Here is a 26659-nt window from a genome sequence, read left to right as displayed (position 1 = left end):
CTGGAGGTTCTTTGGGTGGTGGACCATTCTTGATACACATGGGAGACTTGAGTGTGAAAACCCCAGCAGCGTTGTAGTTCAGAAAACCTCTTAATAAGGATCCGCCCCATTCTTCCAATTTTCGCCTAAAATGACATACCCAAATCTAACTGCCTGTAGCTCAGGACCTGAAGCAAGTATATGCATATTCTTGAAACCATTTGAAAGGAAACACTTTGAAGTTTGTGGAAATGTGAAATGAATGTAGGAGAATATAACACATTAGATCTGGCAAAAGATAAAACCTATAATTATATATTTTTTGTACCATCATCTTTGAAAGAAAAAAGGCCACAATGTATTATTCCAGCCCAGTCGCAATTTAGATTTTGGCCACTAGATGGCAGCAGTGTATTTGCAAAGTTTTAGACTGATCCAATGAACCATTGCATATCTGTTCAAAATGTTGTATCAAGACTGCCCAAATGTGCCTAATTGGTTTATTAATACATTTTCAAGTTCATAATTGTGCACTCTCCTCAAACAATATAATGGTATTGTTTCACTGTAATAGCTACTGTAAATTGGACAGTGCAGTTAGATTGACAAGAATTTAAGCTTTCTGCCAATATCAGATATGTCTATGTCCTGGGAAATGTTCATGTTACTTACAACCTCATGCTAATCACATTAGCCTATGTTAGATTAACCGTCCCGTGGGGGGGGACACCAATCCTGTAGAGGTTTTAGCACACTCAAACCGGTGCACCTGGCACCTACTACCATACCCCGTTTAAAGGCATTTACATATTTTGTCTTGCCAATTCACTCTCAATGGCACACATACACAATCCATGTCTCAATTGTCTCAAGGCTTAAAAATCCTTCTTTACCTGTCTCCTCCCCTTCTTCTACACTGATTGAAGTGGATTTAACAGGTGACATCAATAAAGGATCATAGCTTTCACCTGGATTCACCCGGTCATGTCATGAACAGGTGTTCCTAATGTTTTGTATACTCAGTGTATATTACATTCGTTTTTTTGTTGTTGACTTTATTACATAATTCCAAGTCATCTCATCTCTACCACATGGAGCGGACAAGTAGGCACGCAATGGATTATGGTAATTGTAGTTAACTACCATGTTTTCTTGCGCTTAACTCAGTAGATTATTGGCATGTTGGAAACTAAAACTCCCCACTACATCGCACAGTTCGGGCTTGATCTGATTTATCTCTAGAGAAAATGTGCATTGAACTCACAGAAAACAACCTGAACAAAATTAAATTATTATAGTTTAACTGAAGTTGGTCAATTACCGAAAAACAACCAACATTGTGGTTATTCGCTCAGCAGTAGCGTACAGTCACGCACAGGTACAGAAACAGACACAGAAATTCTGTACACACACAGTTATAGACTACCTGTGACTGTACCTCTGCCTGTTTGTCTTGGGAGGAGAATATATTCCACAGAGTTCTCCTAACGGACTGAAGAGGGCCCTTGTCTGAAAAGGACAGATGATAAAAGATTTGATGGACGAGGGTCAAAGTCTTCTACAAAGGTATCTTGATGTTGAGATTGATAACCTAATAATTCAAAGCTGTATAATAATATGAATATGCAATACGCTGAATAATAATAGGGGACTGTTGCTAGGCACCCATGGAAATATTGTTCCAGAGAGATGGTTCAACTCACCAGGAGCTGTGTGATTGGACGAGGGCTCCTGCGGTTTAGGGGAAGGCAGGGGGCCATTTCGTTCTTCCTGAACTGGGGTGCTCTGGGAAATTTAACAAAACAGTAATTCATCACATTCACAGCTTGAATAATGACATAATACAATAAGTTCTTTGCCACATGACGCTTCAGTAAGTGTTTTCCAGCTTGCCCCTACAGAAGAACACTTTCTGGTTCCAGGTAGAACTTTGTCACCAAACAAAGAATCATTTTAGAACCCGCCGAAGAACCTTCTTGGATGAAAAAAGTTGCATGTAGACCCATGTAGAACCTAGAAGAACCCTTTCAGAACCCTATTTTGCTGCACCTGCGATAACATCTGCAAATCTGTGTACACAACCAATAAACTTTGATTTGATAGGTTTTCTAAGAGTGTGTTTTTGATTCCCTATGAACATTTACCCTCTCGGTCTGACAAACCTTATCTCCACTCTCCTCATCGTCTTCATCCACAAAGGCAAAGGATTCCCAGCTGTCTTTGGCATACTGGTTCTGTTCCTGTAAACACTGTTCCTGCCTGAAGATACGCCTCTCTGCAGAGAGCCACCAATCACAGAGAGCGTGGAGCTCTGAGCGGTCGATGGAGCCCAATAAGATCATAGAATCTACGGGGAAGAGAGAGTCACATGACGAACCACTCAAGAAATGATTCGAAGACACTGAAATGTATTCTCACGTTCATGAAAAACGCATTAATTTTACCTGTTGAATCCACTAGTGGTATTGTTTTGAGAGAAATGGAGTCCAGGAGATATATCAACTCCCTGTAGGTGGACTGTAACGAGAGAAACTTCACTTTCCTAACCATGATGTCCTCCACAAAGATGTTATACTGGCTGTAAGTCAGAAGGAAATGCCAATCATTCATTCATGCTCAACACTTGTGTACTTCTGGTGTGTCTATGTTGAAGAATCAAGCATGCTGAGGAGGCCATATTGACACAAACAACTCATTGTTTTCGCATGGGACCCTCAATGCAACTGGGTCCCTCAGAGCCAACATGTCACCTCGGTTGCAGCTTCTCTCTGCACACCTGATGTGTCCAAAGCCCAGCTCAGGGAGGTAAGGCAGTTTCTTGATCTGGATGATGGAGTCGTAGAGCGAGGGCTGCAGGCCCTGGGCCACCATGTTAGCCAGGATCACCGCCACCATCATCGGCAGGATGTGGGAGATCTGTCCCGTCAGCTCGAAGCAGATCACCGCCGTGGACACCGTGTGGGTCACCGCCCCGGTCAGTGCAGCCGCTCCTGGGAGAGAGGAGGGAGAAGAGCAAGGAAAGGGGGGACGCAGGGAGAAATGGAAGACAGAGGAAGGGGGAGAGAAAGAGAAAAGGGGAGAAATAAATCATTTTCAGGTGGAAGGGATGTGTAGCTGGATGATCCACAGGAGAGGGAGAAATGAAAAGAGGGGGGGGTGATGGGTGGATGGGAAAACGATGGGAGTGATTAATGGGAAGAGGCAACACAGTACTGACAGTCGAGGGAAAAGTACAGGAGGGAAAGAAAAGATGAGGCATGGGGTAAAGAACAAGGGATGAGGAGGAGAAACATCAGGGACTCGGGGCTGAAAAGCAGGGGGATGACTGATGTACAGAACGGCACGTGGGAATAGCGAAGGAAGAAAGGGAAAAGGGGATGGAATGAAAGGAGCGGCGGTAAAGAGGGAAGGAGGGGGATGTGTAGGGAGCGAGAGAGGGAAAATGAAGGAGATTAATGGTAGCGTATAAGTTTATGGGTCACCGAGACAGCGGAGGACAGGAGAGAGAGAACAGACAGTGACATTTCACTATCACACCAAAGGCGGATGACGGGCAGGCACTGACAGAGAGAGGGAGAGGAGGAGGTGGAAAGGGAGACTGACCAATGACAGCGTACCCTCCTGGGATGATGCGGTACAAGATTCCATCAAACAGAATCCCGTGGGGGAAGAGGGCAGCCATGATCTCCCCTACCAGTCGGCCGAAAGAGGCTCCTGGGTAGAAAGAGATGATGGTGGATATGAGAGGTGGAATGTCATGTTTACGTTGCTATTATGTTGGCTATCAGACATTTATCCCCCCTCCTGCGACCACTCAATGTTAATTTGACCTCCTTCTAAGCACTCATCTATCTCTGTGGCTCACTAATGATTTTACACTCTTTATATATGACATCTCATCCTTGAAGGTACACTGATTTAAAAACTACCCAGAATGCTCTACTTCATGATTATCCATGATGCTTTATACCATAGTCATGTACTGTAGGCCTACATTGGATCGCTCGATCAGATTATTTCACCACCGAATGATAATGTCAATTTCCATGAGACAAAATAAAAACTGATATGTAATTTGTGTTCATATTTAGACTAATGACATATAATGTTGCGCTTCTGTTTACCGAGTATGAAGACAGGCATGAAGGCTCCAGCAGGGATGGGCATCGTTGTCGAAACAGCAGACATCCAAAACTGAGACATGGGTGGAATTAAATGACTAACTGAGCAGAATTAATGCATCTTAGTACTTCCACCATAGTGTAGACGAATGATTTGACTTGAAAGGTATTTTTCACATGATAGACTACATTCCCGACCACTCTATCCAATGACAGTTCTCCAATCCAACAATACCATTGCGACAAGATACAAATCTATTTATTCTCAATGGGAAACGCTAAACATACTGATGCTAACACTCACAGTATTGCACTCTTATCCTCCAGTACACACAGTGGAAATCTCTAGGCAACTATGTCAAGTGTGATACTAATGTATCTGTTGAGGACTACATCTCCACTACAGGGTTCTTCTCTGTAGGAGATTCTTATTCTACTGAGATGACTGACTCAACCAGGAGTCTGTCACTGTCATTGAGTGACGCTATGTGCAATGTGTGACTATACTGAGAAACACTACGGGGTGGAGAAGGAAAAAAACCGGAGCAGGGAAATGTGAGGAGGGGTACCTTCATGACGAAGAAGAGGAGGAGGATGACGAAGACGCTGACGTCGGGGTGCAGCCAGGCAGAGGAGCGCCCCAGGCCGGGGGGAGGGGGGGAGCGCCAGATTTGAGTCCAGGTGAAGTTGTCGAACAGTGAGTTGATGCATTCTCTGGGCATCAGCTGCATGTGGCATGAAAGAAGGGAAAGGACGAGGGAAAAGTAATGGCAAGTACTGTTAAAACGTTTTAATGAAACATTTTGTTAAAAAGTGTTAGTGTTAAAAGAGTTTGGGATAAATTGTTTTAAACCGTGTAATGAATAGTTTAAAATATATAGTGATATTTTTACAAAACCCAACTGTACTGTAGTCAGAACTTGTTCAAAATACTGCAGATGAAGATTGTTTTGTGTGCATCACATATGTCAACCCATAGGCCTATTCAATATATTGCCAAAAGAGAGGTTTTTGAAATAAATGCCAATACTGTACTGTGAGCAGAATGGTCGGTTTCAGAAATACCTCTGCATTTTAGCACCGTAGAAACGGGGCACAAGTCAGATCTTAAGAAGGTGCTAAACATTGTAGCTTGAGGGTGAAGATGTCACCACACAACAGGTGATTTAAAAACACACCTCATTCGCACTAAGGAGGCTATTTTAACACATGATTAACCTGGGGCTATTTCTACATAGCTGGGCGAAGAGGCTTCTTCAATTAATATCTAGCTAATATTGAACATCTAGATTCTACCCAGTCCAGGGTTAGCCTGGGTGCCAACTCCTTGTGGAATTCTCATGAGCGCAGACACATACTGGTACTGGCAGCCAGCCCACTAGGCACAGACGTCAGGGCAACGTCTAGCTTCGATTTACATCTGGTTGAGTTGTCAACTAACTTGAATTCAACGTGAGAAAAGAAAATGACACCATGTGATTGGATTTTGGCAAAAAAAAATGTCAACTAAAAACACAGTTACGTTTATGACTGTATTCAAATCCAATGAGTTTAACGTTGATTCAACGTCACCACTTAGATGTTTTGGGTTGAAATTACGTGGAGAGCTAACAATTCACACATTTTGGTAAATAGTTGTACTCTTTAGACGATCCTGTGAGTGTCTCTGCAGTTACCTGTTTCACGATTGAGAATAGTAGATAAGTCGCATTTTAGCCAAGCTTAACAATATTTGTAACACTTTATAATAATGTATGCTTATTCATGAAAGTGTTATAAAGTGTTACCGACGTGTTTTCAAGTCCCGATAAACCGGGTCTTCTACAGAGTATAGTCATTTTAACATAGTGACAAACAACAACAAAAAATGGGCAAACAAAATTGGTTTTGAAATCTGACCTCTCCAGCCATGAACTGTCCAAATCCAGGGGGAAAGGTCAAGGTGGCTATCACTAAGGTCACAACACCGGGGAAAATCAGTCGGCTGGTGAAAGAATAAGGATTAAAAACAGCCATTCTCTTTCTACTTTCAACTCTACGTTACAACCCTATATCCCTGTGGTTCTTTGTAGCTCAGTTGGTAGAGGGCGCCTGCAATGCCAGGATAGTGGGTTTGATTTCCGGGACCACCCGTACCTAAAATGTATGCACGCGTGACAGTAAATCGGTTTGGATAAAATTGTCTGCTAAAAGGATACACAGTGCCTTCAGAAAGTATTCACACACCTTGACTTTTTCCACATTTCATTGTGTTACAGCCTGAATTTAAAATGTATTACATTTAGATTGTCTCTGATCTACAAATTATGTTTTGAGAAATGTTTACAAATTAATAAAAAATAAAAAGCTGAAATGTCTTGAGTCAATAAGTATTCAACCCCTTTGTTATGGAAGCCTAAATAACTTCAGGAGTAAAAATGTTTTTAACAAGTCAGATATTGAATATCCCTTTGAGCATGGTGAAGTTATTCATCTCACTTTGGAATCACTACAAAGATACAGCCGTCCTTCCTAACTCAGTTGACGGGTAGGAAGGAAACCGCTCAGGGATTTCCCCATGAGGCCACCAGTTACAGAGTTAGATGGTTGTGATAGGAGAAAACTGAGGATGGATCAACAGCATTGTAGTTACTCCACAATACTAACCTAAATGACAAAGTGAAAATAAGGAAGCCTGTACAGAATAAAAAATATTCCAGAACATACAGTACATCCTGTTTGCAATAAGGCACTAAAGTAATACTGCAAAAAATGTGGTGAAGAAATGAACTTTTTGTTCTGAATACACAGCATTATGTTTGGGGCAAATCCAACACAACACGTCACTGAGTACCACTCTTCATATTTTCAAGCATGGTGTTGGCTGCATCATGTTATGGGTATGCTTGTCATCGGCAACAGAGTGTTTTAGGATAAAAAGAAAAGGACTAGAGCTAAGCATAGGCAAAGTCCTAGAGGAAAACCTGGTTCAGACTGCATTCCAGTCTGAACACAGAGCAGGACAAAAACTTACCAAGACGACATTGAATGTTCCTAAGTGGCCTATTTACAGTTTAGACTTAAATCGCTTTGAAAATCTATGGCAAGACTTGAAAATGGCTGTCTAGCAATAATTAACAAACAACTTGACAGAGCTTGAAGAATAAATGGGCAAATATTGTACAATCCAGGTGTGCAAAGCTCTTACAGACTTACCCAGAAAGAGACAAAGAGCTGTAATCGCTGCCAAAGGTGATTCTCACATATTACACCAGGGGGTTGTATACTTATCTAATCAAAATATATTAGTGTTTTATCCCCCCCACACAAAAAAAAAAATCTCCCAATTTGACTGAGTATTTTGTGTAGATCATTGACAAAAAAATGACAAATCCATTTTAATCCCACTTTGTAACACAACAAAATGTGGAAAAAGTCAAAGAGTGTGAATACTTTCTGAATGCACCGTATAACCTTTTCAATACAACTGCACTCTATGCCACAATACCGTCATCAAAAACGTCCTGCTTCTCCTCCTACAAGATAACCCCCCTCTGTCTCCCTGTAGGACAGGCCTAAGAACAAGCACCAATTGAACACTTTCAAAGCTGACAATATAATGACCCCGTCCTGTTCTCTGTTGGTCTAATTCCAGTGTTCCCGTCCATAATCTACAGTGTAAATATGTGCAGCTCTGACAAAAGCAGCTGCACTGGTTGCTGCTAAATCATTCATTTGTATTAGAACGAGTGTGTGTAACTAATTTATTTCTCAGGGACCACAGATTGCTTATAGATGGATCAATCAATGTCTGGGTGATGGTTTGATTTTCTGTTGGTTTTTGTAAAATCTACCAGTCAGCAACAATCATTTGAGGAGGACAATGAATGATTCTATTCTATTTCTATTCCCATCTAAGTCCCTAGCCTGATCCTCTCCAATTCAGGTGTGCATTTTTCTCAAGTGTCTCATCAAAATACCTCCCCAATCCCTGTAACTCACTGTCTGGTGAGGAAGCGTGTCATGGCATTGGGTTTCCTCATGAACAGCACCACCTGGCGGTTCAGCCAGACGAAGAAGGCCCCCAGGAACCCGCAGGAGATCCTGAAGAGACAACCACCAGGACCTTTACCTCACTCACTCTCAAGGTCCAAATAAGAACAAAAAAGGTACATTTTCTGAAGAATATACACCGAGTGTACAAAACATTAAGAGCACCTTTCTGATATTTAATTGAACACCCCTCACCCTTTTTGCCCTCAGAACAGCCTAAATTCATTGGGGAATGGACTCTACAAGGTGTCAAAAGCGTTCCACAGTGATGCTGGCCCATGCTTCCCACAGTTGTGTCAAGTTGGCTGGATGTCCTTTCGGTGGTGGACCATTCTTGATACACACAGGAAACTGTTGAGCGTGAAAAACCCAGCAGAGTTGCAGTTCTTGACATAAACCGGTGCGCCTGGTACCTACTACCATACCCCGTTCAAAGGCACTTCAATCTTTCGTCTTGCCCATTCACCCTCTGAATGACACTCATACACAATCCATGTCTCAATTGTCTCAAGGCTTAAAAATCCTTCTTTAACCTGTCTCCTCCCCTTTATCAACACTGATTGAAGTGAACTTAACAGGTGACATCAATAAGGGATCATAGCTTTCACCTGGATTCACCTGGTCAGTCTATGTCATGGAATGAGCAGGTGTTCATAATGTTTTGTACACTCAGTGTATACGTGCTTGCTTCAGCTATTCATTTAGTTAGTGTTGATCTAGCCTATAGTATATCTATTTCTAGCTCTGTAGTCTAGGAAGCTGAAGCAAGCAAAACCATTCACCGCATCTCCGTTCTTGTAATAACTACCAACATAAGAGATTAATGGCACATAGACTGAGATTATGCATTCATGTTGGGTTGTGACAAAGAACTACTACACAGTGTGGTCACCGTGCCCTCACCACGCTCCTGGGGCCCCCTCTCGACCCTTTCTCTCACCCGATGATGGCAAACGCTGGCAGCTCCTGGAGGTCAAAGGGGAAATCCATGCGGAACTTGGTGCGGAAGAGAGCAGTGATGGTGACTGTGGTGGACAAAAAGACAGGGGAAGAGGGAGACAGAGAGAGTGTTAGAATGTATACATGCCTACTATACAACATAGAGGAAACCAGAAGGCAACACCTAGCAGAATTTCTGTTTTCATGATCATACCGGAATAGGCCTATATCATTTCACAGATACGGTTCTATGGGAAAGGGTTCCCTCGAGCCAAACATGTTTGTAGACAGCCGTCACAAAGTGTTATGTGTTTACCAAAAAGCTTGCATCCCATACTGATGTCATAGTACATTGACCCACCTGCATCTTTGTTGAACACAGAGAGCACTCTGAATATGAAGGCACTGAAGGTGGCGGCAAAATAACCTCTCCAGTAGTTCCTCACAGCAAAGTAAGTGGACGTCACCTCTATACTGAACAGCACCCCTGGTGGAACGACAGGATCAAAGAAAGACTGGTAAAATATCATTCAGATATGATATTACAAAATGTGCCATGCAGTCAAAGTCTAGATTGCATATTTACTATACACTGAAGGCTTGCTATGACGTCACAAATCCATAAATTATTTTTAGGCTATTTCAGCACCATGCCTATATTGATTGTCAGACACGTGACAATTGTTTCAGCTGACTTCGTAGCTTGCTTTATACTAGATGGATGGAAGGTGAATTGAAAGAAAGAAAAGGAATATAGTGTTGTACCTCCAAGAGGGGTACCGAAACAGCAGCCCACCCCAACTGCACAGCCAACTGTGAGGATGTCTGTGTAGCAGTATGGGCTCTACTGACACACACAGAGAGAGAGAGAGGGAGGGGGGGGGGGGACAGAGAGGTAAGGTAGAGTGAGGAAGGGGAGAGGCCAAGAGCGGGAGGAAGGGACAGACAGATTGAGGGAAAGGGATAAGAGGATCCCATACCAGTAAGGTACAGATGGAGGAAAAGAGAAAGTAAATGAAAAACGCCTAAAAGTATAATGCGAAGTGATCCGACAAAACTGTAATGTCCTCATTATTCTCAATGCTGGTCAAGTAACTGCTTACCTGATTGACTCCTGAGAAGAACATCATACACTTGCTCAGCACAGCAGCACAGATGCTGGCTATATGAACAAATGGGCCCTTGGGAAGCAATATGAAGGACAAATAGAAAGGGGTCAGAAACAAGGAAACTTTTAGTGGCTTTTTAGACAGCTGTAATCAGGGAATCAGATGTGAGTGTGTGTAACCCACCTCTTTCCCCACTGGCATCCCACTGCCCAGACCTGCAGTCAGACCAATGACCTTGGCAATAAAAGCCTTGAGAGTCAGATACTCCTTCAGCACTACGCCTCTGAGAATGGTCTTCAGCTCAGGAATACCAGAGCCTGAAAGAGAAAGACACACAGAGAGACACAGACAGAGAGAGCGTGAGACACAGAGAGAAACAGAAAGACAAACAGGGTGGTGAGGTGAAAAGAGGTCAGGGAAGAGAAAGAATGACAAAATTGCTGTTTTACAGGAAAAAATATACATTTGACTCAACAACAATAAAAGGGTCATAACTCTAGATAGATAGTGAGGACATCAGTGTGTCAGGCCAGGGCTAGGTAGGTACACAAGCAGAGAGGGGAGAAAAATCAATGGATAACAGATTGCGGGTAACAGGTCATTAGGGGTGGCGGGTGATGGGGAAAGTAAGCAGTAAGCATTGAGCTTGTACACACCGATGGCTTGTGGGGCAACCAGGTGGCAGAAGGAGGAGGCGAACATGATGAGCACCATAGGATAGCTGACCCAGGCCAGGTACTGGAGCAGGACATTACCCCTCAGCTCCCAGTGAATCCACTTGTACACTGACATGGGGACAGAGGGAGGGACAGAGGGATGGGAGAGGAGGATTGAGGAGACGGGTGACAGTGAGGCATGAGAAGGAATGTGAGAAAAAGCAGGAAGGTATTGGAGAAAATGAGAAAAACAGAGGGGGGAGGAGGAAGAAGAGCAAGAGGGAGGAGGAAATGAGGGGGGAGACAGAACACGGGGTGAAGATCAGGGAAGAGGGTGGAGGATAAGGTAATGTAGGTGAGAAGAGAGGAGAAACGGAAGTTGGTTATGACAGGGCAGACACTGACACAGACAGTTACAAAGAAAATACACTTTAAGATGGGGTTTTCTAATCCATCTGGACTGACACATGTCTGTTTCCACTTGTAGACGTTTCTCTTGGCATTAGTGGTATTCTATAAGAGGGGCACTGACTTGTTGAGCGTCACCATGTTTCATTGAAATGTACACCGTAAAAAAAAGATATTGAGATTCAGTCAAAATGACTCGTTTTGTCTAGCCAAGAAAACTACATTTGTATAATGTGTTGGGTTGACCAAAAATATTCTTAGATTTCAAAACGTATTAAATCAAATTGAGTTGGCAAAAAACAGTATTTTTACTCAACTTAGAAATTCACAACCATGAAGTCAAATCAACAGAAGCAACATAACAGTAGTGTTGACTGAACATGTCAAGTTCAGATGACTTATATTTATTTTGGGGGGGGCTCATTAGAATAATACCCAGCATGCTTTGCATCCGTGCGTTATATATTTACATTTGGACATTTAGCTGACGTATTTATCAGTTAGTGCATTCAACGTAGGTAGATAAACAACCTCATGTAAAAAGAAAACAAGAAAAACGTTTCTGTCAGTAGCTTTGTTTCCATTAATTTGCCCAGTGATTTTTTTGTCGACATTTAGAAAGAAAATAGCTTGCTAGCTAGCCATGTGAACTAACTAAGGCTAACATACAGTCATGTCAGACAGTACAGCCAACAGAGGAAACAGCACAGCTAACACAATCACTTCAAGCTGAAGCTGGAAAGACTGCAAATATCCTGCACTTCGTTAGTTCGATATTTTTTCAATTTACATTTCTTTGTATAATATCCATAAAAATTATGCAAGCCGATTCATGATTTTCAACTGGCTGAGAAACGCTACCTGCCTGTCTTTCTGTATCGTCCCGACTCGGTCATTACTATGGGACAGCTGGAAATTGTATTTTAATATTGAAACAATGTTTCAGAGACAGACAGCAAGGTTTATACAAATCTCCGCTGTCGAAAACTAAATGTTAGTCTAAAAGAAATCTGAGATAATGTGAAGATGCTTTTTATAGTGGAGATCAAGTTTATAAATTGCCTGGCTGGGCTGATGAGACAGTGGATTGCGCAGTCAGATGGAACAGAGTAAATAGGCATTTTAACTTCATAGATTTAGCGGGTGGTAACTTGTGGAATTGACACCAGCTGGAATGCGGTTTTAACCAATCAGCATTCAGGATTAGACCCACCCGGTGTATAATTGACTAATATTTGCCATATTCTAATAATTCTCATGTGCCAACGTATCGCCACGGTCTGTCCCATGGTGAACACTGCACTCCTGTAGATCTAAAACAATTGGATGGTGAAACTTGCCAGTCAACCAGAAAAGCAAGTTGAAGCAATTCAGGCACTCTTGAAAGTCAGGACAATCCTTGTCCTGCAAAGAAACATTATTTTTATAGTTGAAAAAATTAGATTTTGTAATCAGTAGGTATTTAGAATGAACTGTGATGTGGAGCTTTATAGTTATGTGGTGACATCACGTGCCATATGTACCTTCAAAATTATTAGTTTATCATCATTTAATCAGAAAACACAGTTTCCATCATCATTTGTCGCAATAAAGACAGTTCGAAAAAATAAAGTTTCTCCTGTATCTGCCGTTTCCATTACACACGTTGCAATGATTTTTTTTGCAACATTGCTTTTGTCGAATAAACCTGGGTCAATGGAAACCTGCCTACTGTTACTGAGAATGCCATTGTAGGTAAAGTGATCTGTTGGTTGGTTGTGTGTACTGTCAGTTTCGAAACTGGCGAAAAAGCTCACACATGAGCAAGAGACAGATGGGAGCATAATGTTCCCCACTGAAATATATTATATCATTTCAAAGACTTAGTCAGTTCTGAAATGGGTAATTTTCAAAGTAGTTGTTTCAACTGGAAGTTGACACAACTTAAGATTTTAAGGCAGCCGGGTAACAAACTTTGGTAAGTTAAAAAAACTTAGTTTAGCTTTTCTGACTAGCAAATACTTATCCTCTAGACTTCAAAACAACTTTAGTAGCTTTGTTAGCACAACTAAAAAAAAAAGGTATGAAGACTAAAAGTATGAAGTTCATTCAACAAGTTATTAAATCCACATTTGTCAGTTCCACTAACTTTACTAGGTTGAAGAAAAACTTTAACTCCACACAAAATCTGGACTGGACTTGACATGCAATTTTAAAGTAGCCTGGTGACAAACATTTGTAAGTTGAATCAACAATTTCTTTTTTTTTTTTACAGTGTACAGATGTGTTGTCCAGATATCATTGAAAATTGACTCAGTAGCGGTGCAAGAACAGAGCCTGGAGAGACTCCATCATACAAACTTCACTAAATTCCCTAATGAGGGTAATGACTGTAACCATAATTTCAAGCGTTTTGTAATGTTTGTTTTGCAAGATGATTTTTGCATATCAGGTTACCACGGAACCATTTTGCAACACTTCGATAACCACTCACCCTAACCCTCCGACAATAAGCAACTAGGTGTCTAGTCTAGATCATTATTTATGGTGTAAAAGCATTCATGCAACTGTATGATCTGCCGGTTCAGTGGCTCAAATGTGTTGCATTGTGGGTATTGTAGTACATTGTAGACTCTTGGCGCTGGTGTAGTCCATGGTCCAGCTGACCAGCGCCATTGAGACGCCCAGCAGCACCAGGAAGATCCAGTCCTCTCCCAGCTTGGTGACCAGGAACCTCTGTACCCGCGCTACACAGTCTGAGCAAACAACATGACAGACATGATTCACTTTAACACTGTTCGAGTTCATTTATCACCAGCGACTTGTGAAAGCAAAATTGCAAGATTATGTTATAATACGTTTATAACATCAAATGGTTGTTTTATGCAACAGAATAAGAGGTTGTTAGAACGCTCATCTGTGTGTGTTCTACTGAGGATGGGCCTCTGGAAGATTTATGATGCCTTTGGGTGATACCGCATTCCAGAGCATGAGTTAATGTTTCTGTTCTAATGGATACCAGGGAGAGATGACCCCAGGGCCAGACCTTGGTCTCTACACAAGATAACTGTTTTTACAGCAGATAATGTCTGCAGTGAATTATAAGTATCTTTCATACAAATCTTAACCTTGTGACCCATTCCATACATCTGTTGTTTGTGATGTAGACTGAAAGGGGTGTATCTTGGCTATAAAATACCTTTGCACCTTTGTCTCGGGGCTCTCAACGAATCATCTGAGGGTGATTCGTCGACCAGACATCATTATTGTACAGCACTCAATCGATTCACTTTATGTGTGTGTGTTGTACTGACCTGTTCCCTTATTAATAAGTGAATAAAGATTAGTTCAAGTATGACTCTGACTTGTGTGATAAGTTTGTCTCTCCTCATTTGATAGTAAAGAAATTAACCACCACAGACTTTACGGAGCATGGACTCCTCACCTCTGCACTTTGAGTAGGAGCGGCGTTTCTTTATAGACAAAGGGTTGCCTTGCTCTGTAGCCGTATGTGCAGGTCCTGCCTCATCCGAGTGATGCCGACCCCTGTGCCTGCTGTGGTGCCCGTGTCCATGTGTGTGACTGTGGGGGTGGCCATGGTGGTGGCTGTGGTGATGGTGGCCATGGCGATGCTGCAGATGGTGACCATGTTGATGGTGGTCGTGTTTCTTCCATTGTCTCTCTGTTAGCAGTCGGGTGGCCTCTCTTCGGCGGCCAGACCCACTCGGGTGCTCGCTGTATTCCCCATACAGCTGAAAGTGACAGGAGGAAGAGAGACTACATTACCCATATGTTCATGAGCAAAGGACAATGAAGACTCGCTGAAAATGTAGTTCAGGTAAGGTTAGAGGGGCAAAAATGTCATTTTAGGAAAATAAGAATAGTTTAAGATATTTTATTTTCACACCGAATGTGTATATTTTAGAGAAAATACATCATGTAGTATATACTATTATTATACATACAGTATATCTACACGTAACAGTTCATATATGTTTACATATGAAAATAAGAAACTTACGTTAAGGGAACATTCATCTATCATAGAAGAATGTAAAAGCAATATACAGACACTACCGTTCGAAAGTTTGGGATCACTTAGAAATGTCCTTGTTTTTGAAAGAAAAGCAAAAAAATGTGTCCATTAAAATATCAAATTGATCAAAAATACAGTGTAGACATTGTTAGTGTTGTAAATGACTAGGGTAGCTGGAAACGGCAGATTTCTAATGGTATATCTACATAGGCATCCAGAGGCCCATTATCAGCAACCATCACTCTTGTGTTCCAATGGCACGTTGTGTTAACTAATCCAAGTTTAGTTAAGAGGACAAGTACATTAGTGTGTCTAGCTTGAGAAACAGACGCCTCAAGTCCTCAACTGGCAGCTTCATTAAATAGTACCCACAAAACACCAGTCTCAACGTCAACAGTGAAGAGGCGACTCTGGGATGCAGGGCCTTAAAGGCATAGTTCCTCTGTCCAGTGTCTGTTCTTTTGCCCATCTTATTATTTTATTTTTATTGGCCAGTCTGAGATATGGCTTTTTCTTTGCAACTCTTCCTAGAAGGCCAGCATCCCGGAGTCGTTTCTTCACAGTTGATGTTGAGACTGGTGTTTTGCGGGTACTATTTAATGAAGCTGCCAGTTGAGGACTTGTGAGGCATCTGTTTCTCAAACTAGACACTCTAATGTACTTGTCCTCTTGCTCAGTTGTGTACCGGGGCCACCCAGTCCTCTTTCTATTCTGGTTAAAGCCAGTTTGCGCTGTTCTGTAATGGGAGTAGTACATAGCGTTGTACTAGATCTTCAGTTTCTTGGCAATTTCTCGCATGGAATAGCCTTAATTGTCACGCCCTGGCCATAAAAGCCCTGGCTTTTATTCTCTATTTTGGTTAGACCAGGGTGTGACTAGGGTGGGCATTATAGTTTTTTTTATTTCTATGTTTTCTGTTTCTATGTTTTGGCCAGGTATGGTTCTCAATCAGGGACAGCTGTCTATCGTTGTCTCTGATTGGGAATCATACTTAGGCAGCCTGTTTTGCCACCTTAGTTGTGGGTAGTTATTTTCTGTTTAGTTTATGCACCTTACAGAACTGTTTCAGTTTTCCCTCTTGTTTATTTTGTTTGAGTGTTTTGTGATCTAATAAAAATCATTAACACCTACCACACTGCGCTCTGGCCCGATCCTCATTACGACGAGAGCCGTGACATCAATTTCTCAGAACAAGAATAGACTGACGAGTTTCAGAAGAAAGGTCTTTGTTTCTGGCTATTTTGAGCCTGAAATCGAACCCACAAATGCTGACGCTCCAGATACTCAACTAGTCTAAAGAAGGCCAGTTTACAGAAAGACAAAACTCCTCAACATGTTGACCTTAATCTCACTGAGCGGAAGCATGTGTCTACATTTGGATGAATTACAGCATCCAGACATCTGGTAAAGAGATAACTCCAGCCTGCAGCTCTCCCACACAGACATGCAGGCACACGCATAGAAACACGGACATACTTTCAGAAACACACACTAAAATAATTTCCTGTTATCTAGTAAATCTAATACTACATTACTTGGCTTTTATCATTTTGTAGTTTCAATACATAGCTATCACTCAAAGATACATTCTATTACATGAATTTCTTATGGGGGTGTGGGGGGGGGAGCAGGGGGTTGGTAAGCTACTATACCAACCAAAGATCAAGCCAAGACCCAAGGTATGTGATCCTCTATCAGACAAGACCAGCAGTTGGTTGTGGGTAAGTATTTCACACGCTTTGTAAATCATGATCGACACATTTCACTATCAAACTGGAGAGGTGGCAAATATTCCATTCTAATTCTAAATGGAAGACGACATATTCGAATTACTTGCATAAACGGTCAATTAAGTCTACTAATTACTATGATAAAAACACAATCAAAATGGCAGACCACCTTGTAAGGAATATGTTCTCCACTCCAATCTTTTCCACATGAACAGTTCAATGGTCTTCAAACCCATTTAAATAGATGAACCTTTGTCTATGTACATAATGACGGAATAACTTAATGAAGTTTGACACGTGAATAATGTCATAATACTGTATAGTTAATGTGGGCTTCCATGTAAAAAACACTAATTATTTTATTTGATCTATTCTTATACCTGCTGCACGCAAAGTGAAGGCCTACATTGCAACTCCATACTATGGCCTTTTCTCAATTGGATTTGCTCAACCTCTGCATCCTCTCTCCTCCATCCTTTCTCTCCTCTATTTGATAAAAGGTCAAAACTAATCGAGGAGAGGGAACGTGGACAAAAATGCGCTTGTATGAAATGAGACTCTCCTTCTCCGCTCACGCTGCCAAGCGTCAGACAAATTACGTTTACAGAGGTGGATCCCAAAATAAATGTTTAAAGTGATAAAAACAAATTAAGTTAGTTGTGCAAGACATTTTATAGATAAAACGATGTGTGGCAGAATACAAAACTCTTTCAAGGACTCCGGTAGGAAACACGACTATCCTCGATTAAGGTGGCTGGCGCGGAGGGGAGGTTACTCTTCTGTTTGCCTATTAACGAATTGACATCTTCTCGACCACCTGACCACTAGGTTTCTGGGTCACGGAGGAGGGAGGACAGAGAGAGGGCGGAGGACGGACTTTTGGCCAATTTAGAAAAGGCCTATTACACAGTAGATGGGCATATTGACACAAAACATCCTCCTGAAATCAAACGCATATCAATGTCAATGGGGTGCTGGGCTGCTTGGGACAATATGCAATATGGAGTAGAACCCATACATCCATATACAGTTGAAGTCTGAAGTTTACATACGCTTAGGTTGGAGTCATTAAAACTCGTTTTTCAACCACTTCACAAATTTCTTCTTAACAAACTATAGTTTTGTCAAGTCGGTTAGGACATCTACTTTGTGCATGACACAAGTCATTTTTCCAACAATTGTTTGCAAACAGTTGTTTATTTCACTGTATCACAATTCCAGTGGGTCAGAAGTTTACATACACTAAGTTGACTGTGCCTTTAAACAGCTTGGAAAATTCCAGAAAATTTGGCTAATTGACATCATTTGAGTCAATTGTAGCTGTACCTGTGGATGTATTTCAAGGCCTACCTTCAAACTCAGTGCCTCTTTGCTTGACATCATGGAAAAATCTAAAGATATCAGCCTCAGAAAAAAGATTGTGGACCTCCACAAGTCTGGTTCATCCTTGGGAGCAATTTCCAAATGCCTGAAGGTACCACGTTCATCTGTACAAACAATAGTACGCAAGTATAAACACCATGGGACTACGCAGCCGTCATACCGCTCAGGAAGGAGACGCGCTCCGTCTCCTAGAGGAACGTACTTTGGTGCGAAAATTGCAAATCAATCCATGAAGAACAGCAAAGGACCTTGTGAAGATGTTGGAGGAAACAGGTACGAAGTATCTATAACCACAGTAAAACGAGTCCTATATCAACATAACCTGAAAGGCCACTCAGCAAGGAAGAAGCCACTGCTCCAAAACCGCCATAAAAAAGCCAGACTACGGTTTGCAACTGCACATGGGGACAAAGATTGTACTTTTTGGAGAAATGTCCTCTGGTCTGATGAAACAAAAACAGAACTGTTAGGCCATAATGACCATCATCATGTTTGGAGGAAAAAGGGGGAGGCTTGCAAGCCGAAGAACACCATCCCAACCGTGAAGCACGGGGGTGGCAGTATCATGTTGTGGGGGTGCATTGCTGCAGGAGGGACTGGTGCACTTCACAAAATAGATGGAATCATGAGGAAGGAAAATTATGTGGATATATTGAAGCAACATCTCAAGACATCAATCAGGAAGTTAAAGCTTGGTCGCAAATGGGTCTTCCAAATGGACAATGACTCCAAGCATACTTCCAAAGTTGTGGCAAAATGGCTTAAGGACAACAAAATAAAGGTTTTGGAGTGGCCATCACAAAGCCCTGACCTCAAACCCATAGAAAATTTGTGGGCAGAACTGAAAAAGCCTGTGCGAGCAAGGAGGCCTACAAACCTGACTCAGTTACACCAGCTCTGTCAGGAGGAATGCGCCAAAATTGATCCAACTTATTGTGGGAAGCTTTTGGAAGGCTACCCGAAACGTTTGACCCAAGTTAAACAATTTAAAGGCAATGCTACCAAATACTAATTGAGTGTATGTAAACTTCTGACCCACTGGGAATGTGATGAAAGAAAGAAATGCTGAAATAAATCATTCTCTCTACTACTATTCTGACATTTCACATTCTTAAAAGAAAGTGGTGATCCTAACTGACCTAAGACAGGGAATTTTTACTCGGATTAAATGTCAGGAATTGTGAAAAACTGAGTTTAAATGTATTTGGCTAAGGTGTATGTAAACTTCCGACTTCAACTGTATATACGCACACTGCACCTTTATTGTTTAATGAACATTTTGATCAAGTGGTAAACGGATCTTTATCACATAATTTAGATACTGACGTCATACCCCAGACATAATGGAATTTGTGAAACAAAAGCTTTTGTGGGAAACCAACAACCTGTTGAGGGAAGTCTGAAAACCTTCTGATATACAGTTGAAGTCGGAAGTATACTGTATACTACAAGTGCTCAGATACAAACAACATCTGCACAGTGCAGTTGACCTCTAGTCAACAATACCACACTAGGAATCATTCAGGCCTAGCATTTAGGGAAAGGGGGATACCTCGTCAGTTGTACAACTGAATACCTTCAACTGAAATGTGTCTTCCGCATTTAACCCAACCCCTCTGAATGAGAGGTGCGGGGGGCTGCCTTAAATCGACATCTACGTCTTCAGGCGCCCGGGGAACAGTGGGTTAACTCAGGGGCAGAAGGACAGATTTGTACTTTGTCAGCTCGGGGATTCGATCCAGCAACCTAACCACTAGGCTACCTGGCGCCCCATTTACGCTTTGGGCTGCCTTTCAATAACCTTGACACCTCGTAATTTAGTGTGCATGTACAAGTCTGTCTCTGTGGGTCCTAGAAAGAGTACTGTACGTCAGTCATACACATGGATATGTATACCGAGTAAAATCACCAACATATACATGAGCTGCACACACGCCATGACTTCCATTGGACCAGACATGTCACAGCTCGGCTTACCATGGGATACATTGACAATAAGTATCATACCTGTATCAGCTCTCAGTGTCCAACAAACCTCTTAATGGTTACCAACATGTTAATGAAAATAGGCACTATTATATACACTGAACAAAAATATAAATGCAACAATCAACAATTTTAAAGATTTTACTGAGTTATAGTTCATATAAGGAAATCAGTCAACTGAAATACATTTATTAGGCCCTAATCTATGGATTTCACATGACTTGGAATACAGATATGCATCTGTTGGTCACAAATACTTAAAAAAAAAATTGAGGTGATGGCGGGGATGAATGGCCCGAAAATGGGACTCAGGATCTTGTCACGGTATCTCTGTGCATTCAAATTGCCATAGATAAAATGCAAATGTATTTGTTGTCTGTAGCTTATGCCTGCCCATACCATAACCCCACAGCCACCACGGGGCACTCTGTTCACAAGGTTGACATCAGCAAACCAGGCTGCTTATGGTAGAGAAATTAACATTACATTTTCTGACAACAGCTCTGGTGAACATTCCTGCAGTCAGCATACCAATTGCACAATCCCTCAGAACTTGAGGCATCTGTGGCATTGTGTTGTCTGACAAAACTGCACATTTTAGAGTGGCCTTTATTGTCCCCAACACAAGTTGCACCTGTGTAATGATCATGCTGTTTAATCAGCTTCTTGATATGCCACACCTGTCAGGTGGATGGATTATCTTGGCAAAGGGGTAAAGAAGAAATGCTGACTAAGAGGTGTAATTAAATTTGTGCACCAAATTGAAGAGCAATAAGCTTTTTGTATCAATGGAAAATTTGGGGAATCTTGTATTTCAGCTTATGAAACCAAGACGTTTATATTTTTATTCAGTGTACATTGAGCCAGACAGAATATGTGGGGATTTTCTTTAATCAACACCCACATAAAAAAAGACTATAGTATACTGAAGCAATAAGGCACAAAGGAGTGTGGTATATGGCCAATATACCACAAACCCCCGAGGTGCCTTATTGCTGTTAAAAAAAATTTTTTTTTCATTACTGTGGTATACAGTCTGATATATCCTGGCTTTCAGCCAATCAGCATTCAGGGCTCGAGTCACCCAGTTTATAATATGGAAAAAACACAAATATTTACTGTAGTGTTTTTGCTGACTTTACTGTCGTATTTACAGTTAACTTTAGTATTAATACTGTAGTAAAAGAACGGTAGTATTTACTGTAGTATACTGTAGTGTTTTTGCTGGCAATACTATACTGCAGTATTTATTGTAGTGTTTTTGTTACTGTAGTATTTACTGTAGTGATTTTGCAGACATTACTATAGTGGTTTAACATTTTTTATCTTTGACATAGAAGTCGAGTCTCCTTCAGGAAATCTACTGGAGAAATACCAAAAGAGCAAATGTTCCATAACATGTAGGTAGGTAGGACGGGTCTGAACGGATAGTTCAGAGCTTCTGCTCTTTTCTATAACCTGTAGGGAACAAAATATATGGTCTATAATTGGCATGTAAGTTTCTCACTTCTGGGTGGCACAAATTGCGATATGGGGAAGGGGAATGGGCAGAGTTAAATACTGTGGAATTTCCTATAGTTAAACAAGTGTAGTGTTTTTGCGGACATTACTGTAGTATTTACTACAGTGTTTTTTGTTGTTGTGTATAATATTGTAGCATTTACTATAGTATACTACAACATTCTATCGTAAACACTACACGATCAAGGGATATAACAGTGTGTAATATAGTATTCGACAGTATATTACACAATTATATAGTAAGCACATCCCGATTGAGGGATCCAACAGTGTGTAGTATAGTATTCTACAGTTTACTACAGTAGGTCCTGTAGTATTCTATAGTAAACTGTAGTATTTTTTCTATGCGGGCACTTTCCCAGCTGTTGCCTGCCGATTCTGTGGACAGGATTTAGTGACCGTGAATGTTTTATAACAGTGTGCTGTTGGACTTGAACGGCTGACTTCAACACAGTTATCAAAATCAGTAGCAGGCTTCAAAGAGACGCGTCCACAACATCCATATAGCTGTTGGACCTGTTGGGAAATACTAGCCTCCAGAAAAGGAGTCGGAAATACTTTCAGTCCCCTGTAGTGCAGCAGTAAAGTCTTGTTATGTCACTAGTTCTACTATACCAAGGAAGAAGAAACCTCCCTCCTCCAACTCGCCCCTGGCAACTAGTGCAAGGTGGCGTTAGCTGAAATACCAGCCTGCAATTGAGAGGGAATCCTCTACACACCATACTCAAAAGATAATCATGTTAATACTGGAGAGGGAAAAAATGATGTCTAATAATGTTTTATATAAACATTTGTTTTTATTCTAAGCAATTCCATACTGTATGTTTGATTTTATTTTTATCTGGGGGGGAACTTGAGGAAATTCTCCCCCTACAGATTCGTGATGAGGAGAGGCGTACTGCAAGACCCGCTCCTTTCTCTTTTGCCTTGTGGTTTCTGTACAAACTCAAGGCTGTCTCTCACATGCAGGATATACTCTGGCAACACAACATCTTGGCAAACCACTGGGACAGGAAGGCAAATCTCTGATGTAAATTGGAATCTTGAAGACTTCACCAAATATATGTCTAGTAACACACAGAAATATTCAAACATTTACCAGACATTTACTTAACTAGCATCTAACTGGATCTCACTCAGGGCAGTCATGATATCAACTAACAGGTCAATGGATGTAATGCATGCCTATCATATGGCTATTCTACACAGTATACTATACTACTTACTTATTTTACTGCTAATATACTACACAACTTATATGCTAAAGGTTTTGTAACCATTGTAATATTATTACAAAATGGTTAACCTCACCATCAATTTGCTTGCCTATACATTGTGTCAGATTAGTCTTGTAAAGTGCCTGTATCAACACCTTATCAACAAGCTGGTTGATTTAAGCGTTCAACATTTTTGAGCAGTCAACCCATTCAAATTTGAAATGATACTCGTGCGCCTGATCTACCCGTTTTATCACATACCATCACGTTGCTGCCCTCCATTAGTCTATTTCAGTCATCCTCTGCCTTTCCCTACCTCTGACCGTCCGTGTAATCCCCCTCTTTCTCCAGATTTCTCCTCCCCTCTCCAAGCCCCTCTCGCTCTCTTCTGCCTCTACACATCATGCACCTCGTACACACTTTCCCTCTCTCCCCCTTTCTCACCGCGTGTAACTCTACTCTGGGAGTTATATTTAGCACCGGTGGGACCCAACGTTCACCGCTGCACACCTCTTACTCTCTCGATCTCTCACTATCTGTCCGTCCCGCTGACCCTTAAGGACTTCTGTAAGGGGAGTTTGGTTCGTGTGGACGGACCGCGACACCTGAGCATGTTCGTCAAGTGGAAAGCGAGCGCGTTTATTATAAAGTATATAGAGAGAAATCAACAAAACGCCAGTGTCAGATTTGATCAACTCACTGCAAAACAGATTTAATCTCAAGGAACGTATCTGCTCGTAATCCTCATACCGGCTCTTTTTGTACTTCTCACAATGAAAACAAGTACCTGGACACACCTGTGAGATAGGTAGGGTGGATGAAAATCAGAGATAACAACATGAGAATAGATGAAGACTCCATGAGTGAGTTTTCTGTAACAGCGTCAGGCTGTTACTGATAGTTTCGATAGATCAAATACATAACGGTCCTGTTAAGAATAATCACTGTTAGCGGTTGCAGGGCCCTCCACTGCACGTCGGGCCTGACAATACCCTTAACTGTATTCACAATATTGCATGTCCTCAAGTGACAGCCTAATGGCACCAGAAGAGACAAATATAATAAGCAATTGTAGTAGCAATAGTATTAGTAACAAATACGAATCTACCCATCTACTTTGCTAATCTGCGCTGTCTGTCTGCCTGCCAACCAGTCTACTTTCCTCTGCCTATATGCAGGTCCGTCCATCTGCTAGTCCAGTTGTCCTACAGACACATGACATCTACAGCAATAGGTCACATGACGGGGAAGGTTGGACAGTGTTGTGTGTCACCGCTCTTATGTCAGTTAAAGTCAAATGTAATACACACGAAGGTCTTCGAAAATATCATCCAGTCTTACGGAGTATTAACCACATACATTCTCCGCATGTCTGTCAACAACTCTCCACATAACTCTCTATTGTGCCTGGCAATGGCATCTAGTTCAATTGGAATGGGAGGCCCCCTTGTGATCTCACTTCTTGATCCTCCACAGCACAATGACAAGGAGAACAGAAACAAACTCCCGCTCAAAAAAAGTGACACTTCTCAATATAGCCCTGCTCCCCGGGCGACAGTGTAAACACACGGTTATCATAGTCCACATGGCCTGTACTAACACACACAGGTCATACAGTACATGCGTACACTGGTGCGCACACAGACACACACAACCACCAGCATGTGGACACACAGCCTAACAGCCTATGACCTTAGCCAAAGGCCCACGGTATAGAACTACCCTGTTAAATACAATACGCCACACCAATTTGCAGCCGGTGTTTCTTACGAATCAAAAAAAAAATACATACTGAAAGTCTAATGGTTTAAGTCCCTCCAGATGTTTTGGAACACTCTGGACCCCGGGGTCATCTTAGACTACGTGACGAGCGGAGATTAACAAATATATTCCACATGCACGATCGGGTTACCCCCTTCCCACACCACACTGCTGTAAACCTAGATTCATCTCCATGGATGAAATCCCACTTACATGCAAACACATTCCTCCCAGGTCTATCTGAGAGCATGGAGAGGCACTTACCACCGTACAATATCAAGGAGGTCGTTGAACAGCCATCTATTTCTACGTAAAAATGCATTATGTTTGTTGGTAATAAATGAAAGGAATTAAAAGGTGGGGAGGATAATGAACAGGTGGCTGAGAAAGCGAGAGAGAGAAAGAGCCAGAGAGAAAGAGCCAGACAGAGAGAGTTAAGACCCTGACGGAGACTGAAGGTGTGGGGTCCTCAGACACACAGACACCTGTTGCCACAGTCACGGACCTGCTAAGAGGTCTCCGGGACCACCGTTACCAGACAGTGTGTGTGTGTCCCCATGCTCCCTGTGCACAGACCGTAAAGAGCAGAGACGACCCGTTATGTCATGCAAGAGATTGTGCAAGATTAATGTCATAGATAGAGACAGCCTGCTGCTGCGTAACGCAATATGAGAGCAAATGGAAAAAGATAAGAGGAGATAGGTAGTGAGAGAGAGAGAGAGAGAGACAGAAAGAGAGCGGAAGAGAGCGTGGGAGAAAGAACTGACCAGGGTCTGTTGGTATCTCAGAGCCTTCCTTTCCGACGCATCTGCGGCCATTGACACACTGTCACTGACCCAAAAATAAACCAGCTGTCTGTCTCAGCATTTCCAGCTCTGCGCCCGCGAGTGTGCGCAGGCACACACACACCAGAGACACACACACACAGAGAAAAACTCTCACGCTCTCACACACACACACATTCTCACACAGTGTAAGCGAGCCCTTGCAGCAGATCTCCCCACCACTCGGATTGCCCACCTCTGTCCCGGTAAGCAGTGTGTGTAAACTAACAGATACCTCACACATCCCTAACCTCCCCTCTCTATCCCGCTCTCTCCCTCTATCATTAGATCTAAGGTAATGGCGTACCCACCCTGTTGCCTGGGGCAAGCCCCTAAGACTTTGAGCACCTGTTAATTAGAATAGAGGTACGGCAGGTAAAATGGGAAAGACAGAAGGGGAGAGAGAGAGGTTCATTGTTGTGAGGGATGTTCCTCATTGGAGTTGGCACTGCAATATGATGAGGGCATAGCTATGGCACAGACTGTTCTTTTGGCTTCGTGGGTTTGGAGGGTTCAGGGTCCAGCAAGGTTCAGGGTCTAGCAACTGCTACTGTCTGGGCCAGCAACTCTACTGTACAGTATTGAACAGTACACTATATAGAGAGCAGATGAGAATTGAGAAAACAGATGTTGATATGCAGTGCCTGTCAAATAGAAAAACATCCGTAACTCTGAAAAATATGTCTCCAAGAAGTTTAACGTGGCAATATGTAACTTTTTGGGCGACCCGATCCAAATTCACAGAGAAATGTGAGTTATAGATCCATCATTCTACTTGAAAGCAAGTCTAAGAAGCAGTAGATATGTTCTATGTGTGCTATTTCTATGCTCCCCGTTCTTAAGTTTTGTTTTTGAGTCTTTTACTGGCGGTTTTGTACACCAGCTTCAAACAGCTGAAACAACAATATGTTTGGTTATGGAAAATATATTTCCGAGCGGTTTAGATAGTGTACAGTAGAGAATCATTGTACCATCTTG

General features: G+C 41.9%; 1 protein-coding gene across 2 annotated transcripts in view; it reads right to left on the bottom strand.

The window, feature by feature from the left end:
* LOC139554603 (chloride channel protein 1-like) overlaps positions 1–25797 on the bottom strand; it is a 29664-nt gene extending 3867 nt beyond the window's left edge. Inside the window, exons 1-19 of one of the 2 annotated variants that reach the window (XM_071367535.1) lie at positions 25625–25797; positions 14669–14975; positions 13848–13979; positions 10837–10965; positions 10364–10497; positions 10175–10252; positions 9837–9915; positions 9433–9558; positions 9073–9157; positions 8082–8183; positions 6000–6084; positions 4670–4825; positions 4104–4173; positions 3583–3693; positions 2756–2969; positions 2424–2557; positions 2142–2326; positions 1683–1764; positions 1406–1488 (exon numbers count right to left, since the gene is read on the bottom strand). In XM_071367535.1, the coding sequence (XP_071223636.1) occupies positions 1406–1488; positions 1683–1764; positions 2142–2326; positions 2424–2557; positions 2756–2969; positions 3583–3693; positions 4104–4173; positions 4670–4825; positions 6000–6084; positions 8082–8183; positions 9073–9157; positions 9433–9558; positions 9837–9915; positions 10175–10252; positions 10364–10497; positions 10837–10965; positions 13848–13979; positions 14669–14975; positions 25625–25675 (2343 nt within the window). In that variant the 5' untranslated portion in view covers positions 25676–25797. The remainder of the gene's footprint in view (positions 1–1405; positions 1489–1682; positions 1765–2141; positions 2327–2423; positions 2558–2755; positions 2970–3582; positions 3694–4103; positions 4174–4669; positions 4826–5999; positions 6085–8081; positions 8184–9072; positions 9158–9432; positions 9559–9836; positions 9916–10174; positions 10253–10363; positions 10498–10836; positions 10966–13847; positions 13980–14668; positions 14976–25624) is intronic. The other variant, XM_071367536.1, reaches the window with a different exon arrangement.
* Between the last annotated feature and the right edge of the window lie 862 nt (positions 25798–26659).

Source organism: Salvelinus alpinus, chromosome 26 (genome assembly GCF_045679555.1).
Source record: "Salvelinus alpinus chromosome 26, SLU_Salpinus.1, whole genome shotgun sequence".
Classification (NCBI taxonomy): Eukaryota; Metazoa; Chordata; class Actinopteri; order Salmoniformes; family Salmonidae; genus Salvelinus; species Salvelinus alpinus.
Note: the sequence above shows the minus strand (reverse complement) of the source record. Positions and strands in the feature narration are given on the sequence as shown.